The sequence below is a fragment of the Ovis aries genome, chromosome 1 (genome assembly GCF_016772045.2).
Source record: "Ovis aries strain OAR_USU_Benz2616 breed Rambouillet chromosome 1, ARS-UI_Ramb_v3.0, whole genome shotgun sequence".
In the NCBI taxonomy this organism is placed as follows: Eukaryota; Metazoa; Chordata; class Mammalia; order Artiodactyla; family Bovidae; genus Ovis; species Ovis aries.
Window position 1 is genome coordinate 102,381,766 of NC_056054.1, and position 19,490 is coordinate 102,401,255.

The following is a 19,490-nucleotide window of genomic DNA, read 5'->3' on the forward strand; positions in this document are numbered from 1 at the left end:
GCTTGGAAAACTGGACAGCTATATGTAAAAGAATGAAATTAAAATATTCTTTAACACCATACTGGTTATCTCATAACTCAAAACACAGAAATCTCTCACAACACAGAGGACTATGACTTAGCAGTAGTAGTAGTGTTAGTTGCTCAGTTGTGTCTGACTCTTTTTGATCCCATGGACTGTAGCCTGCAAGGCTCCTCTGTCCATGGAATGCTCCAGGTAAGAATACTGAACTAGGTTGCCATTCCTTTCTCCAGGGGATTTTCCTGACCCAGGGATCGAATCCAGGCCTCCTGCATTGCAGGCAGATTCTTTACCATCTAAGCCACCAAGGAAACCCCAGACTATGACTTACACTCCAGCAAAACAACCAGCGCATGCAGTATGTTCAGTTTAAACTGACCTTCAGCGTCCGATATCTAAATGTCATCTTTATCTAGAAAGCTTAAGGAAAGAAGAATTTTTTTCTCTGGTGCTTCTAATTTGGCCACTGAGAGTTTCTCCTCAATGCCTCATGCTCCTCCCTGACAGTACAGACATGCTTTGAAGAATGCTTTGACTTCACTTAGTATCCTTTGGCACAGAAATGTTTTATCCATAGAATACTGATCCGCAGGTCATAGTAGAGGGAAAATCTCTGATTGTACACACCATATGACTCGTTTCTCAACAGAACTGCATCTAATTCAACTCTTCACAAAGGTTAAATATGTATGCATTCCAGTTTCTAACCTTTTACCTGGTAGAGCATACCTGCTGTCTCACTTTTACCTTTCATCTTAGAAGGGGAATATGTAATTCTTTTTGAATTATTTTAGAATACTTTTGGTGTAATTTATAATGGGTAATTGCCTTCAATTTGACTAAAGCAAATCATTGATGGTCTTAACAGTCTGGAATATAATTTTTTTCATTATATTTATACTTCAGATGAATTTGGTCAAGGAATTATGGGTATCACTGATAAATATACACTCACAGAGTAAAGGCAAACTAACATTGATTAAAGGAACTGGTAAAGTTTTATACACTTCTAAATTTCATATTTAGAGATTAAAGTGTGGGGAAATTATGAATGAATGGCGTGCAGAGCACCTGGAAGAATGGAAAGTACTTTGGTTTAAGAATCAGAAACCTATACCTTGATCATAGCAGTGCTTCTAATTATGTGCACAATAGGGGCAAGTTAATCTCTTTGAGTCTCATTTACTTAACCTACAATAGATTTTGTTTGGGTGAGATTAAACATGATATTTAAAGTTCTAATGATTCTTTGGTAATTAGCATTTATTCAATGATGAAAAAAATGGAATTATAATTATATATAAAGCATATGTAATGATGGATATAAATTTGCATATATATACATATAAAGCATATAAATGATGGATATATAGATATAAATTGTTTACCATTTAGAGTTAACTACCATATCAGTTCAGTTCAGTTCAGTTCAGTGTCTCAGTCATGTCTGACTCTTTGTACCACAAAGACCACATGGACCACAGCACGCCAGGCTTCCCTGTCCATCACCAACTTCTGGAGCTTGCTCAGACTCTTGTTCATTGAGTCAGTGATGCCATCCAACCATCTCATCCTCTGTCGTCCCCTCCTCCTGCCTTCAATCTTTCCTAGCATCAGGGTCTTTTCCAATGAGTCAGTTCTTCACATCAGGTAGCCAAAGGATTGGAGTTTCAGCTTCAGCATCAGTCCTTTCAATGAATATTCAGGACTGATTTCCTTTAGGATTGACTGGTTTGATCTCCTTGCTGTCCAAGGGACTTTCAAGAGTTTCTCCAACACCACAGTTCAAAAGCATCAATTCTTTGGTGCTCAGCTTTCTTTATGGTTCAACTCGTACATATACCCAGTTATTTGTACGTGTGTCACTACTAGTATAACAATAATTTTATTTTCTTTCACTAATAAAGTAATATGACATGTTCTATTTATCACAAACATGACTTAAAATTTGGATAGTTCTTAAAATGTTAAAAGCTGGATAGAATATGTTCTAAGTCTAATCAGAGGAATGAGACTATTCTTTTGGTCTTTCATATAATTTCTTTCTCTAATAGTGGCTTGCAATCTTGAACACCCATTGATGAATTGTACTTTAGTTTGAAATCCAACGGTGAAAGTGGTAAAAAAGAAGTTTGAGTTTCTGGGGGGAGGAGAAGATGATGGAGCATCAGATTCTGATTTAAGGAATTATCACTCATTTTGGTTAGATTAAATGTGCTTTGCTTTGATTTTTTTCTTTTAATCTGTAAATTTTGGGGATGATCTTTAAAGTCTGTACTAGTTTTCACATTGTGAACTTTGCCTTTTGATTTTATAGCAATAAACTTTCTACTCAAGGTATTATTTTTTGTACATATTTTTCTACTCCTTGTTATGTCTCTTTCTGTTTATAATAAACTCACATATTTTTCTTGCTAGGGAGGAGTATAATTTAATTGTTTTTATTTGACTAGAAATTACAGGACCCCATTAGCCTCCATTGCTAAGGGATATTTCAATTAATATCTTTGACAGAGAAAATCTGTGACTCATCAATATTATTTTCAGAGGTTGTGTGGTCTCAGGAAATAGCCACTTGGGGTTACATTTAATAATGATTGCTCTGATAATCACAGTTGACTAAAGTATCTGAGAACAACTCCTCAATATAAAATATTTCTTCTTATAAATGCTTTGGACAGTGATTAGACTGAGGAAAAGATAAATGTGATTGAGTTTTGCCTTCTTTGGACTTTGAATAGTATCCAGATATTTTCCTGTCATCTAGGTGTCCAAAGGTAGAAAAGAGAAATATGCATCTGACCCCATAGCAGAAGGCCTGTATTTGTTTTTGTGAGGATGAAAGAGAAGACAAAATGTAAGCTGATGAAAAGTTTATTGTCAATTTTTACGCAATACAGTTTTCTAGATCCTGTATCCAGGTGGTCATGACAATAAATTAAAAAACAGCAGTACAGTGTTCCAGTGGTGGTACAAAAGATGCAAATATTCTAAATCTTAAACTACTACATTTTTTTGTTGTTGTTTAGGATACAGAATATGTTACAACGTTACTGGAGAAATTTTGGCTCCTAGACCACATCTCTTAGCTTCTTGGATAGGTTTATCAACAATTAATAAATCAACCTGAAATATATAAAATTATTTTTAAATGCTCACTTTATTCCAGAGCATCCAATCACTTTGTCATATAGTTCTAAATATGTCCCAAATGCAATTTACTTCTTCCATCCACTATTTTCTAAGAGCTCAATGATTATGGAGCCTTACAAAAAAAGCCTTGTACCAAACAAAAGAAATAGAATACAGTACTACAGTTAAATAGAAAATCAGACATATACCCCCACTACCAAAAGAAAGGATCATGTTAAATATCTTAATTCCATGTTGTGTGTTTCATTTCTCCTTTGGATTAGTTCTTATCTTGAGTTAGTTTGTCTTCCTTTGGTTTCAAATTATTATTCAAAGTAATAGCACCTTTGTTCTTTGATATATTCATAGAGTGGGGTATTGCTATCTAAGTAAAAGGAACCTGAATCTGTTCTCTCTCTTCCATGGTAACCTCTGACCTCAGAGTCTCTTGTCTGCTTATCATCAACATCCTGATTGTATTTTCTCATGGTACCTGATGGACTTGATCCAGACTCTTGCTTTTGCCTTTCCCCACTCCATGTGGTTACATTGCTTGATAAATACCTAAAACTATTTTCTTCAATTCCCAAAGGGGCTTGGCTATCAAGTGAGTGACTGCCACTTGACTGCCCATAGCTGTCCCTTGACTGGCCATTATTAAATACTTGTCTTTCGTTGGTGATGAATCCAGACTGACCCTGCATATGTCCTGATTGTCCATCACTTGATCCCTGTGCTGCTAAATTTGTGCTGGATCTTACCAGCTCATGAGAATATGAATCTCCTAAGTGCTGCTGGCTGGATTCATGTACATCTATTGTATTGAACTCTGATTGTCTATGCCTCAATTCTGATTGTTCATGAATCTTTTCCCCCCAGTACCCCTTACTATCACTATGGGATCTTTGACTTCTAGTTGAACTAGAATCTGAATGGCTGTGGGCTGATAAGGGTGTTCCATGGTCAGATGCAGAGTGGTTACTAAGCTGACTGCTATGAGTAGACCCCAAACTTCCGGACTGAACATGAATATCTCTTGACTGTTCCTGAGTTGTGACTGAATGTCTATGACTAGATCCCTGTCCTCCAGTTGTAAAAAATCCAGAGGGATTATGGGAATAAATTGACTGCCCATTACTTATCTCTAGTTGCCCAGGACTTGAATCTTGTCTTCCTATTTTGTCAGTTGCTTTTGATCCCATATAGTCAAAACTAGAAACTGATGGTCCATGACTAGATGCTCGCTTAGTGGTAGCTCGGTCTGTTGACCTAAAAGGACTAGAATTGCGACTGCTTGTTCTGCTACCACCAGAAGGTCCATAACCAGACTGCCCATAGTCATATTCGGCACTCCCATAACTGCCATGTCTCCAGGCTTGATCTGATCTATGTCTTTGTCTGCCACTAATCTGTGATGTAGAATGCCTTTTACCAAAATGGGCATGAGTGTGACTTGACTGTTTGTTTGACCATGTGGATTGTCCCTGACCAGAGTGCACATGTCCAGAGGTGTCTCCTGACTGCCCATGAACAGTTCTGTGACTCCCTCTCACTGTGGCTCCTGACTCTCCATGTTGAGATCCAGCCTGCCCATGAGTGGATCCTGAGTGTCTCTCTGAGACTTCTGAATGCCTTTCACGGTCACTAGCCTCACTGTGACTTGATCCCCGCCTTCCTGTGTGACTGGACCCTGACCGTGTAGATTGTCCCTGGCTAGACTGGCCATATCTGGTGGTGTCTCCCGACTCTCCATGAGCAGTTCCATGTCTCCCTCTCACTGTGGCTCCTGACTCTCCATGTTGAGATCCAGCCTGCCCATGAGTGGATCCTGAGTGTCTCTCTGAGACTTCTGAATGCCTTTCACTGTCGCTAGCCTCACTGTGGCTGGATCCCCTTCTTCCCGCCTGACTGGACCCTGACCGTGTAGATTGTCCCTGACTAGAATGGCCATGTCTGGTGGTGTCTCCTGACTGTCCATGAGCAGTTCTTTGTCTTCCCCTCACTGTGGCTCCTGACTCTCCATGTTGAGATCCAGCCTGCCCATGAGTGGATCCTGAGTGTCTCTCTGAGACTTCTGAATGCCTTTCACGGTCACTAGCCTCACTGTGACTTGATCCCCATCTTCCTGTCTGACTGGACCCTGACCGTGTAGATTGTCCCTGGCTAGACTGGCCATATCTGGTGGTGTCTCCCGACTCTCCATGAGCAGTTCCGTGTCTCCCTCTCACTGTGGCTCCTGACTCTCCATGTGGAGATCCAGCCTGCCCATGAGTGGATCCTGAGTGTCTCTCTGAGACTTCTGAATGCCTTTCACTGTCACTAGCCTCACTATGACTGGATCCCCGTCTTCCTGTCTGACTGGACCCTGACCGTGTAGATTGTCCCTGGCTAGACTGGCCGTATCTGGTGGTGTCTCCCGACTCTCCATGAGCAGTTCTGTGTCTTCCCCTCACTGTGGCTCCTGACTCTCCATGTGGAGATCCAGCTTGCCCATGAGTGGATCCTGAGTGTCTCTCTGAGACTTCTGAATGCCTTTCATGGTCACTAGCCTCACTGTGACTTGATCCCCTTCTTCCCGCCTGACTGGACCCTGACCGTGTAGATTGCCCCTGACTAGTATGGCCATGTCTGGTGGTGTCTCCTGACTGTCCATGAGCAGTTCTTTGTCTTCCCCTCACTGTGGCTCCTGACTCTCTTTGTTGAGATCCAGCCTGCCCATGAGTGGATCCTGAGTGTCTCTCTGAGACTTCTGAATGCCTTTCACTGTCGCTAGCCTCACTGTGACTGGATCCCCTTCTTCCCGCCTGACTGGACCCTGACCGTGTAGATTGTCCCTGACTAGTGTGGCCATGTCTGGTGGTGTCTCCTGACTGTCCATGAGCAGTTCTTTGTCTTCCCCTCACTGTGGCTCCTGACTCTCCATGTGGAGATCCAGCCTGCCCATGAGTGGATCCTGAGTGTCTCTCTGAGACTTCTGAATGCCTTTCACTGTCGCTAGCCTCACTGTGGCTGGATCCCCGTCTTCCTGTCTGACTGGACCCTGACCGTGTAGATTGTCCCTGGCTAGACTGGCCATATCTGGTGGTGTCTCCTGACTCTCCATGAGCAGTTCCATGTCTCCCTCTCACTGTGGCTCCTGACTCTCCATGTTGAGATCCAGCCTGCCCATGAGTGGATCCTGAGTGTCTCTCTGAGACTTCTGAATGCCTTTCACTGTCGCTAGCCTCACTGTGGCTGGATCCCCTTCTTCCCGCCTGACTGGACCCTGACCGTGTAGATTGTCCCTGACTAGAATGGCCATGTCTGGTGGTGTCTCCTGACTGTCCATGAGCAGTTCTTTGTCTTCCCCTCACTGTGGCTCCTGACTCTCCATGTGGAGATCCAGCCTGCCCATGAGTGGATCCTGAGTGTCTCTCTGAGACTTCTGAATGCCTTTCACTGTCACTAGCCTCACTATGACTGGATGCCCCTCTTCCTGTCTGACTGGACCCTGACCGTGTAGATTGTCCCTGGCTAGACTGGCCATATCTGGTGGTGTCTCCCGACTCTCCATGAGCAGTTCCATGTCTCCCTCTCACTGTGGCTCCTGACTCTTCATGTTGAGATCCAGCCTGCCCATGAGTGGATCCTGAGTGTCTCTCTGAGACTTCTGAATGCCTTTCACTGTCGCTAGCCTCACTGTGGCTGGATCCCCTTCTTCCCGCCTGACTGGACCCTGACCGTGTAGATTGTCCCTGACTAGAATGGCCATGTCTGGTGGTGTCTCCTGACTGTCCATGAGCAGTTCCGTGTCTTCCCCTCACTGTGGCTCCTGACTCTCCATGTGGAGATCCAGCCTGCCCATGAGTGGATCCTGAGTGTCTCTCTGAGACTTCTGAATGCCTTTCACTGTCACTAGCCTCACTATGACTGGATCCCCGTCTTCCTGTCTGACTGGACCCTGACCGTGTAGATTGTCCCTGGCTAGACTGGCCATATCTGGTGGTGTCTCCCGACTCTCCATGAGCAGTTCTTTGTCTTCCCCTCACTGTGGCTCCTGGCTCTCCATGTGGAGATCCAGCTTGCCCATGAGTGGATCCTGAGTGTCTCTCTGAGACTTCTGAATGCCTTTCATGGTCACTAGCCTCACTGTGACTTGATCCCCGTCTTCCTGTGTGACTGGACCCTGACCGTGTAGATTGCCCCTGACTAGTATGGCCATGTCTGGTGGTGTCTCCTGACTGTCCATGAGCAGTTCTTTGTCTTCCCCTCACTGTGGCTCCTGACTCTCTATGTTGAGATCCAGCCTGCCCATGAGTGGATCCTGAGTGTCTCTCTGAGACTTCTGAATGCCTTTCACTGTCGCTAGCCTCACTGTGGCTAGATCCCCTTCTTCCCGCCTGACTGGACCCTGACTGTGTAGATTGTCCCTGACTAGAATGGCCATATCTGGTGGTGTCTCCCGACTCTCCATGAGCAGTTCTGTGTCTCCCTCTCACTGTGGCTCCTGACTCTCCATGTGGAGATCCAGCCTGCCCATGAGTGGATCCTGAGTGTCTCTCTGAGACTTCTGAATGCCTTTCACTGTCGCTAGCCTCACTGTGGCTGGATCCCCTTCTTCCCGCCTGACTGGACCCTGACCGTGTAGATTGTCCCTGACTAGAATGGCCATGTCTGGTGGTGTCTCCTGACTGTCCATGAGCAGTTCTTTGTCTTCCCCTCACTGTGGCTCCTGACTCTCCATGTGGAGATCCAGCATGCCCATGAGTGGATCCTGAGTGTCTCTCTGAGACTTCTGAATGCCTTTCACTGTCACTAGCCTCACTATGACTGGATGCCCCTCTTCCTGTCTGACTGGACCCTGACCGTGTAGATTGTCCCTGGCTAGACTGGCCATATCTGGTGGTGTCTCCCGACTCTCCATGAGCAGTTCCGTGTCTCCCTCTCACTGTGGCTCCTGACTCTTCATGTTGAGATCCAGCCTGCCCATGAGTGGATCCTGAGTGTCTCTCTGAGACTTCTGAATGCCTTTCATGGTCACTAGCCTCACTGTGACTTGATCCCCGTCTTCCTGTGTGACTGGACCCTGACCGTGTAGATTGTCCCTGACTAGTGTGGCCATGTCTGGTGGTGTCTCCTGACTGCTCATGAGCAGTTCCATGTCTCCCTCTCACTGTGGCTCCTGACTCTCCATGTGGAGATCCAGCCTGCCCATGAGTGGATCCTGAGTGTCTCTCTGAGACTTCTGAATGCCTTTCATGGTCACTAGCCTCACTGTGACTTGATCCCCGTCTTCCTGTGTGACTGGACCCTGACCGTGTAGATTGTCCCTGACTAGTGTGGCCATGTCTGGTGGTGTCTCCTGACTGCTCATGAGCAGTTCCATGTCTCCCTCTCACTGTGGCTCCTGACTCTCCATGTGGAGATCCAGCCTGCCCATGAGTGGATCCTGAGTGTCTCTCTGAGACTTCTGAATGCCTTTCACGGTCACTAGCCTCACTATGACTGGATGCCCCTCTTCCTGTCTGACTGGACCCTGACCGTGTAGATTGTCCCTGGCTAGACTGGCCATATCTGGTGGTGTCTCCCGACTCTCCATGAGCAGTTCCGTGTCTCCCTCTCACTGTGGCTCCTGACTCTCCATGTTGAGATCCAGCCTGCCCATGAGTGGATCCTGAGTGTCTCTCTGAGACTTCTGAATGCCTTTCATGGTCACTAGCCTCACTGTGACTTGATCCCTGTCTTCCTGTGTGACTGGACCCTGACCGTGTAGATTGTCCCTGACTAGAATGGCCATGTCTGGTGGTGTCTCCTGACTGCTCATGAGCAGTTCCATGTCTCCCTCTCACTGTGGCTCCTGACTCTCCATGTGGAGATCCAGCCTGCCCATGAGTGGATCCTGAGTGTCTCTCTGAGACTTCTGAATGCCTTTCACTGTCGCTAGCCTCACTGTGGCTGGATCCCCTTCTTCCCGCCTGACTGGACCCTGACCGTGTAGATTGTCCCTGGCTAGACTGGCCATATCTGGTGGTGTCTCCCGACTCTCCATGAGCAGTTCTGTGTCTCCCTCTCACTGTGGCTCCTGACTCTCCATGTTGAGATCCAGCCTGCCCATGAGTGGATCCTGAGTGTCTCTCTGAGACTTCTGAATGCCTTTCACTGTCGCTAGCCTCACTATGACTGAATTGCCTTCCTCCCACCTGACTAGACCCTGTCTGAGCAGAATGTCCCTGACTAGAGTGGCCATGTCTGATTGTGTCTTCTGAATGTCCATGAGCAGTTCCGTGTCTCCCCCTCACTGTGGCTCCTGACTCTCCATGTTGAGATCCAGCCTGCCCTTGAGCAGATCTTGAGTGTCTCTGTGAGCCTTCTGAATGCCTTTCACTATCACTAGAGGACTGACATGAGCCTGATCTATGTTGTCCAAAGCCAGAAGACTGACTTGAACTTGACCCATGTTGGCCAAAGCCAGATGATTGTCCTGAGCCCAATTCATGATGGCCATAGCCAGACTGCTGTGATCTACATTCATGGTGTTCAAAGCCAGAGGACTGACCAGAGCTTGAACCAGCTTGGCCAAAGCCCGAGGATTGACCTGAACCAGATCCATGTTGGCCACAAGTAGACTGTCCTGATATAGACTTCTGGTGTCCAAAGCCTGAGGACTGAGCTGAGCCTGATCCATATTGTCCCTCACCAGAGTACTGACATGAGCCTGACCCATGTTGACCATAGCAAGCCTGTCCTGATGTAGACTCATGGTGTCCAAAGCCAGAGGACTGACCTGAGCTACATCCACAATGTCCAAAGCCAGAGTACTGACCTGAGCCTGACCCATGTTGGCCAAAGCCAGAATATTGACCTGAGCTGGATCTATGTTGACCACATTTAGAAGTTTCATTTGAACTACACCTCTTTTGATGAGAGTTTGAAGAGTATCCACAGGAACCAGATCCATGTTGACTATAAGTAGAAGACTGACTTACTCCTGACCCATATTGTCCACAACAAGAGGACTGACATGAACCTTTTCCCTGTTGTCCTCCACAATTCTGTGGTTGACCACATGTTCTAGATCCATATCCTTTCTGCCTAGTAGACTGGCTACCAGAGCTAGGCTCATGTTGACCATATCCAGAGGCCCAACCTCCTGAGATACATCTATGACCTTCTCCACTACTTCCTGATTGGTAACCTGATTGTGTATAGCTAGATTGGTTTCCTTGCTCTCCAAATCTACCTGCCTGACAAGAACTAGAAGTGGTTTTTCGTCTTCCACACCCACCTGAATTGCTGGAACCACATGCATGACTTTCCCTCCCACCATCTCCTGAACATTTAGAGCTAGACCCGTGTTTTTGTCCTGCATAACTTGACTGAGTAGAGTTTGATTCATATTCATATGACAGACCACCATGACCTCTCCATCTACCACATCCAGACTTGTATTCATCCCCAGATACCCTAGAGGGGCTAACATGTGACTTGTTTCTTTTTCCCTCCAGTTCTCCAGAGCTGGAACCATGCCTTTCTTTGCCATTACTCCATGAGTAACCAGAGCTGGACTCATGGCGCCTTTTTTCAGATCCCTTTTGGTTCTCTGAGCTAGATAAACCACCTTGCCTTCTCAGCCTTCTGGAGCCGGACCCATGTCTGTGTTTTGGAGTTCCCCTAGAGCCCCCAGAACTATAACCATGCTCCTCTCCCTCACTGTATCTGTAACCTGAGTTTTGTCCTGACGTATCCTCTTCTTCGCCTTCTGTTTCACTTTCTTCCTCTCGGTGTCGGTGACTACGCCTGCGCTTTTTTGACCCTGAAGCTTTGCAGTATTCTTTGCTGAGAACCTTGTTGCAGGCCATAGCCAGTTTGAATACCATCAGAAGAAACTCAGTAAAGTCCAGTCTTCGGTCATGATCTCGGTCCAGCATATGCATGATGATATCCACTGTGTCTGGATCATCTGGGTTCTGTGTACAAGCAACACACCAAAGAAGATCTGGTCAGCCTAGTCCATATGCTCAGCTAAAATATCTGGGTAAAGCTGTAGAACTGTGGGAGGCTTCCCTTGTGGCTCAGTAAAGAATCTGCCTGCAATGTGGAGACCTAGGTTCGATCCCTGGGATGGGAAGATCTCCTGGAGAAGGGAAAGGCTACCCACTCAAGGATTCTGGCCTGGAGAATTCCATGGGCTGTATAATCCATGGGATTGCAGAGAGTCAGACATGACTGAGGGAATGTTTGATGTTAGGTATTTTAATCCAATCAAGAAATACTTTAGGCTAAAACAGCCTAACAACACCTAGCAGGTGTGAAGAGGTAATAAGAAAGAATATAGGCCATTGGGATCCTCAGCGCATACAATTCAAGGACCTAAGCTAGAGAAGTAGATTCTCAGGTATGGTAAATAAGGGGGAGTTGAATAAACCAAATTCAGTACCTGGTGTGTTTAACATACATTTAAAGCCTTGCCTGATAATATATTCTATGTTATGATCTATAATTTTGAAGCTAATAACTGAGTCCTTCCCAAGTAAATAGAAAAAAATATTCTTGCATTTTGTTTTCAGTTTTTAGTCACCTTGGTTACTTGATCAACACCCCTTATACATGTTTTCCCTCTCTGTATCTTTTCTTCCTCATTTGCTAGGGTAATTTATAAATTGATAGCACAAATTTATCATTTGCTTTTTTAGAAGGAAAAACCTGGGGACACGAAAAAGTCTGATGGTCTATATGGTGAGAGGAAGAAAATGATCACCTCTTTGAAAATAAATGCTGCCTCAACAGACTTTCTGATGTCCCCCAAAAGTACCACTTATAGTGTGAGCTCAAAAACCATGGGGATTGTGCACTTTTTAGCTATTCCTTGGTCATATAACAGAGAACGTACAGGATGCTAGCAGTTTTTAGTACTGGTACATGATCCTCACCTTCAGAATTGGACGAAACTCTTTCTCCAGAAGTTCCTTCAGTTCATCCTTGCTCAGTGTGCCACACTCCCCATCCTGTTTGGTGTATTTGTAGAAAGTATCAATTACGGTGACAACACTTCTCAAGAGATTGGTCATCTTTTTGCAGGTTTAAGTGAACCTGAAGGGGAAAAAAAAGATCCTATCATTCAATTTATTTTAAAGTATAAACAGTTCTGATTTTAATAGTAGTCATCCTGATTTTTCAAATATCTCATCTCTTTAAACCAAAATACCTCAACAAGTAAGAATAGGTCAGGGGTGATACAATACACATAAACACAGTGAAAGCTAATCTTGTTAACTTTGAGTTACTTTGCTAAGATCGAGCCATACATGGCATGTTATTGACTGATCTGGAACTAGATTTCAGATCTCCATGTCCTGGATGAATATATTCTCTACATAGCATCTCTACACTTTGTGTACTTTGGTGTTCTGGGTGTTGTCTTGGGGCTTCCAAAATTTCTAGAACCACTGAGATATATTGCTCCAGTCTCTCTGGCTAGTTTCACTGTTTTTGTTTGTTTGTTTTTTAATCGAATGTACCAGACCATCTAACATGCATACCTGCCTCCCCTCTGGGTACCAGAAGCTAAATTGGACTGTTAAGGGATTTAGCAAAATAACAGTGGACAAAGTGGGCTAACTCTACCCTAGTGCTTCAGAAGCATGAGATTGCTCTCATCAAAGCTCACAAGATATCCTAATCTCTGCTTTAACCAAATCTCTGTTTTCTTTCAGTAATCAGGAGAAAAGATTCAGCAATGCAGACCGCAGTTTGACTAGAGGATGATTAGATCTTGGAGCTCTGAAAGTTGCCACTGAACAAGGATGGGTTTCTACAACAGTGCTGGTCTTTTCCCTATTTCAACTGGACAACCCAGAAAATATGGCACAAAAAATGACTAGGAAGAGAATGTGGAACAGCCTATAAGAAACAGATTTCTACTTACATTATTTTCCATAACAAAGAAAAATTTATTCTAAAAAGACCCTGGAATAAACTAAACTGACCAAACAAATAAGCAAACAAAAAGAAGAGAAAAGAAAGAAATGAAAAGGAGGGAAGGCAGGAAAACCAAATATATATTAACTCTGTCTTAGCTCATACCCCTGGATTTATACTATGAACAATAGCCAACCAAATATCCACTGATGTAGCTGGATGAGTTTTCTCTCACCTGGTTCACCAAAGGAAAAAGTAGGATAAAGCCTGATGCAGCTTGCAGGGCGACAAAAGATTGAGCTAGTGGCCCTTATATAGCTAACATGTGGGTGCTGCCCTCTGTGGGTTGGACTGATTCATTTTCAACAATCCTATCTCCTCCTCTGTGTTTATCTTCCAACTTCTTCACATTCTCATCTCTGAGATGATTGCAGAAAGGCTGGTACCGGCCCACCCTCCAATATGAGAACATGTCGCACAACACTTTTCTCAGGGTCATACAGTTCTGAAAAGCAGAGATTATGTTTTAGAGGACAAATGTAGTTCAATCCTTTACTGTCCACCAAAAGTAGCAAAATGTAAGCTACTTGGCAGCATGTAATAGATGCTTATGTAATTGAAAATGAACCTGGGCCACCAGGCTAATCTAATTAATGTCTTTTTGCAATAATAATAGCTACTATTTATTGAGAATTTAGTATGTACTAGATACTGTGCTGAATTCTTTTCACATATCATCTCATTGAATCTCTACAACATTTCTATGAAGTTTGTACTGTATTCCATTTTACAGATGAAGAAACAGGTTCAGAGATCATAAGAGTCCTCTCTAAGGTAACTCAGCTTGTAAGTGGAGGAACTAGGGTTTGAACTTGTATCTATCTTATCATAAGGCCCTTTCTTTTAACCATTATACTAGCTTTCCTCTACTATATACACCTATTACACAAAAAAGCATGCAGTTTTAGGAAATGTATGAAAGTATATAAAAGGAGTATTATCAGCCAGGAAGAGAAGAAACATACTTTCTGGAAGGCTTTTTTCTAGGCTATAAAATTATGTTAATGGGCTATACATAAAAGTCATTTTTTAAAGAAGTGTTCAAGTTGAATTTAGAGGGGGCTTTCTTCTAGCATTCTGCTATTCATTGGTAGTCTGGCAGTTTTGGGCCTATGTCATTTGGGAAAAATGTCATTTATGTACATAAAGTATATGAAATGTAATACCTGAGGGAACTGCCTGACATGGCAGTTTTACATGCTTACATATTTATTCTTTGCAATAGTCCTGTGAGGTCAGTATTATTGTCATTCTCATTTTACAAATAAGGAAATGAAAGCATAGAGAAATTTAATAATTTGTCCAAAATCACATCTCAGAAGTGGCAACGCTAGAATAGAAACCCATACTGTCCGATGCTAAAGCCTGCCTCTTAATCACATATATACCACGTATTTGGGGTCAGTCAATTCCTATTTGGGTGCTCCTTCAGGGAAGCCATTTATTTTATTTACCTCACCATCTTAGACAATGCCTAGTACTTAGTTGGGAGAAGGCAGTGGCACCCCACTCCAGCACTCTTGCCTGGAAAATCCCAGGGGCGGAGGAGCCTGGTGGGCTGCAGTCCATGGGGTCGCTAAGAGTTAGACACGACTAAATGATTTCACTTTTACTTTCCTTCACTGGAGAAGGGAAATGGCAACCCACTCCAGTGTTCTTGCCTGGAGAATCCCAGGGACAGGGGAGCCTGGTGGGCTGCCGTCTATGAGGTCACGCAGAGTCGGATACGACTGAAGTGACTTAGCAGCAATGAACAAACCATAAAATTCAACCTTTTAAAGTATATAATTCAGTGGCTTTTAGCATATTCACAAAATCGTGCAGCTAGTTTCTAGTTAGTGTTCTTAAGTTTCTTCACTTCTCAATGCTTCAGTTTTCCCTCTGTAATAACTGCAAGGTGTTCTTAGTTTCAGGGGAATAAGTGGACACCTGTCAGATCACTTCAGCTGGAATTTTGGAGGACAGTTATGATCCTACCAGAGGCCTAAGCACTATTTGGAAAGAAGACAAAATAATGTAGGGATCAATTTGATGACACCTGCAGAGAATTTTCCTGCCTGGCTTCTGAAAGATTGTTTAGTCCAGTGAAGCAGAGGCCTGAAGTCAGGGGTTAGGGCACAACTCACCTTACCATTTCTCCGTGTCTGGACCTTCTTCGTACACTGTTCGCTCATCTCATCAGACTCTTTGATTCTAGGCCCATTTAGTGAAGTTGTGCACTGTTGGCAAAAGGATTGTCTTGAGAGGGAAGCAACACCTTAGAATATTAAAAACAACTTTCATTATATCTGCAAAAGTCCTAGCTTCAGGTTTTTTCACTGAATATCAGCTGCATTTTGTTTCCTATCTCACTGTATTCATGGGGGGCCTTCTCCAAGTTAAATGAGTCTCGTTTAGCTTCCTGTTAAGTTCAAAGGGAATTCTGTAAGGGCCTAAATGATCCTGTTCCTATCATTAAGAACCAAACATTTCCTCTGTGCTGGGACTCTTAGGAGTTTGGGGTTTCTGAACGAACTCGACTTAGAACTGATAACCTCAGAGTTGATCCAGGGACGCTGATAGCTATTAAATGTCTCTTTTCTGTAAAAACAATTTAGGGAACTGTTCTTGGCTCATAATATGATGTAGTAGGAAGAACACTGACTTTGCAGTAAGACAGACTGTTTTTATATTACAGCTCCAACATTTACTACCTATAATATCTCGGGCAAATTTCTAAATCTGAGTCCCTTTCCATTTCTGTGAAATGAGAATAATGTCAGACGTGAGACAAGATAATATTAGGGTAATGTTGATGACATAAATAAACTTTTAAAAAAGAATTTAATTTCTTTTCTTTCCTTCTTATATTCAGGTTTAATCTGACTGGTAGCGGGTTATCAGTAGATTTTGAGGGGTGATGTTTCTTGGAGATGGTTCTTAACTGTTCCCTCCTGGTAATCTCTCTTCCTAAGTGAAATCAGAGGCCAATTGGGTTGAACTGTCGGAATCTAGCCTTCAAAGGAGCTTATATTTTCTGTTACGAGAAGTTTGTTTATGAGAAGTTTGTGGTGAAGATGGAACCATTAGCCGCACCAGCTGAGAATGTCCCCACACCTAGATCCATTTCTTGTTTTCTTGCGTCACTGTTGATATCTCAAGATTCATATACCGGAGCAACAGAGTCTCATAAAGAGATGTCTACTGACACATAGGCTTTTAGTCTATAATGGGAGGCTTCAGTGACTTGTTCTGTGCAGATGGAAGTGAGATGCGCCAGCTGGGGCCTCCAGATGCTTGTTGAAGTCTACTCAGGGCCATTTCTGAAGGCTGAGTCTCAGAAACTCAAGTGGTGTTTGTGGTCACAATATCTGTCACCTGTGATAACAATATGAAGAAGAGGCTGCTCCCCAATGGATATGGAAACTTACTGACTAGACAAACCCGACTAAAGAAGAAGGAACTTGAATTAGCACTGGAGTTTAGGATTCTCTAGATCATCTAGAATTTGTATTTTGACAATTTGTAACATATGATTATTAAGTAAGACAGGGGATTTTTTTCCCTTAAAACACATATAATCTGTACAATAAAAGTAATTTCCCTGAAAGGCTTTTACTTGCTGTGCTCCTAAGGCCATTTTCTTTGTGTGAATGCGCTTCCAGTGGTGAGGCAGTCCAAGATTGTATGAAATAGTATAATGAAGCTAGATTAGGACTGAATATTGGCCTGGAGTTTGGCATCAGAAAAGACTGTTGTTATTCATTTGCTCAGTTGTGTCTGACTCTATGTGACCCCATGGACTGCAGCACGCCAGGCTTCCCCCTTCACCAACTCCCGGAGATTGCTCAAACTCATGTCCCTTGAGTCAGTGATGCCATCCAACCATGTCTCCCCTTCTCCTCCTGCCTTCATTCTTTCCCAGCATCAGGGTCTTTTCCAATGAGTTGACTCTTCACATCAGGTTGCCAAAGTATTGGAGCTTCATCCTCAGTCCTTCCAATGAATATTCAGGGTTGATTTCCATTAGGATTGACTGGTTTAATCTCCTTGCTATCCAAGGGACTCTCAAGAGTCTCCAGTTTGAAAGCATCAGTTCCTTGAGATATAAGCAGAGAGTAACATGGAAATTTACAATACCATATGTAAAATATATAGCCAATGGGAATTTGCTGTATAACTCAGAAAACTCAAACAGGGTCTCTGTGACAGTCTAGAAGGGTGGGATAGGGAGGGAGATGGGCGGGAGGTTTGGGAGGGAAGGGTGGGACATGGGTGTACCTATGGCTGATTCTTATTAATGTATGACAGAAAACCATAAAATTCTGTAAATCAATTATTTTCAATTAAAAAATAAAAATAATTCTTCAGCATTGAGCCTTCTTTATGGTCCAACTCTCACATCCATACATGACTACTGAAAAAACCATAGTTTGACTATATGGAACTTTGTCTGCAAAGTGATGTCTTTGCTCTTTAACATGCTGTCTAGGTTTTCATAGCTTTTCTTCTGAGGAGCAAGAGTCTTTAAATCAGAAAAAAATTGGCATCAGTTAAAGATTTATATGTACACGGTACACACATTCATACACATTCACTCCTCTCTACACATATTCTCACACACATTTAATATACATTATTAAAGAGTCATAATATGCAAAGGCCAGTGCTAAGCATGGTCTCTTCTATGAAGGTATATTAGTTTGGGATTATTTATGAGCCTCAGGTTTTCCATCGCATCCTTTCAACAATCTTGACACTCTCCTGTTTGAAAGCGTATTGAGGATTTGTGATTTTGGATTGCCCAGGATACACTATGTGCGCACAATTACACAATTATTTAGATATGTATATACATTTATTCATCCCCACGCCATTAAATTTTAACAAGGGACAGACTTGCTTTACAGTACCAAAATAAGGCTGATTTTGCATGCCTTCTGGATGAGGAGAAAATTGACAAAAAATATCTTAGACTGCCTAGGATGACATCTTTGTATACTTTAAAACATTTTTATTGAAGTGTAGTTGATTTTCAACGTAGTGTTAATTTCTACTGTACAGCAAAGTGACTCAGTTATACATATTTGTATTCTTTTTCATATTCTTTTCCATTATGATTTATCACAGGATATTGAATATAGTTTCCTGTGCCGTATAGTATGACTTTGTTCTTTATCCATCCTATATAATCATAGTTTGCATCTACTAAAGGGGTGACATCTTTGAATAGGACTAGGGAAAAATAAGTATAGCACCTCTATGAGTTGCAGCTATCAGGCTTAGGTTTTATTAATTTTGGATTAATGAGTTTTATTGATCGTTTCCATTATCTCTGATAATTTTGTTTTCCCTTTAAAATTAATCATGTTTATTTTGTGCATGAGTCACTCCATCTATGTGCTAATTTCTTGCCTCTGGGCGCTAATGATGCATCAGAGTTTTAGTCTTCTGGAATTATCTAGCTTAAATCACTTCTGAGCATTTGGACTCTTAGAGGAAGGATAATAAAGTGGGATCTGTGGAAAAGCACATCTGCAACGTCTTACTTTTTCTTCAGTGGGAGGTTTTCTCCTTGGGGACTGGTAACGTAATTTATGGATACTATATCACCTCTGCAGCAAGATAATTGTGAAAGGCAGATAGAGTATTTCATGCAATTATTATGGGTTGACTAAAGTCTCAGGATTGACCATGTTCTCTAATCCAATTGCCCCACCTCCTGCTCTTAGTATTGTTCGGGTCAAAGATACTTGGAGCAGAATCTGTTCCTTGAGGGTCCAGGACCCCTGGCATCGGGAGACCAATATTTAGCTTTTTGAGACGTTCGAAGATGACATCCTACTCATTTCTGAATATGGCTAGAGAGGCAGATATACTCATGCAGAGGGGGGCTTGGGACCATTGCTACAAGAGGAGCAGTTATTAGCCCAGACTTCTATCTCATATTCATTCCCGAAGTCTGTTCCACACAGAAGAATTCAGGGCAAAGTCAGAGTAGGACTCTTAAAGAAATGTGTTTCTTGACTTCTCCCTAGAAATGAACACAAATTCTATAGCCAAGTTTTTGAGCCCAGTGATTAAGAGCATAAAACTTGGAATCTGACAGATCTAGGTTGGAATCCTGTCTCTGCCACTCACTAGTTATGTGACTTAATATCTCTTTAAATGTGAGGCATTTTCTTCATAGGTGTTGTTATAAAGCCTCAAAGAATTAAGTCAAGTGCCTGGAACAAAACACTCATTCAACAAGAGGTAGAAATTGCTGAGTTTTTGCTTAAAAAAAGCTATCGTTTTTTTTCATCTGATTAAAATATTGTATTTTTATGCCTATTGTGTATGTTGCTCCCAATAGTTTTGTTTTGAGAGCTAAAATCATAAGTCAGATGTGCTCAGGATTA

General features: G+C 42.9%; 1 protein-coding gene across 1 annotated transcript; it reads right to left on the reverse strand.

Annotated features, from left to right (window-relative positions):
- Positions 1-2,879: 2,879 nt before the first annotated feature.
- On the reverse strand, positions 2,880-13,152 carry LOC101120628 (filaggrin-2). The gene has a single exon (XM_060401957.1). It carries the CDS (start codon positions 11,064-11,066, stop codon positions 3,480-3,482), a length of 7,587 nt encoding a protein of 2,528 aa, XP_060257940.1. The 5' UTR covers positions 11,067-13,152; the 3' UTR covers positions 2,880-3,479.
- Between the last annotated feature and the right edge of the window lie 6,338 nt (positions 13,153-19,490).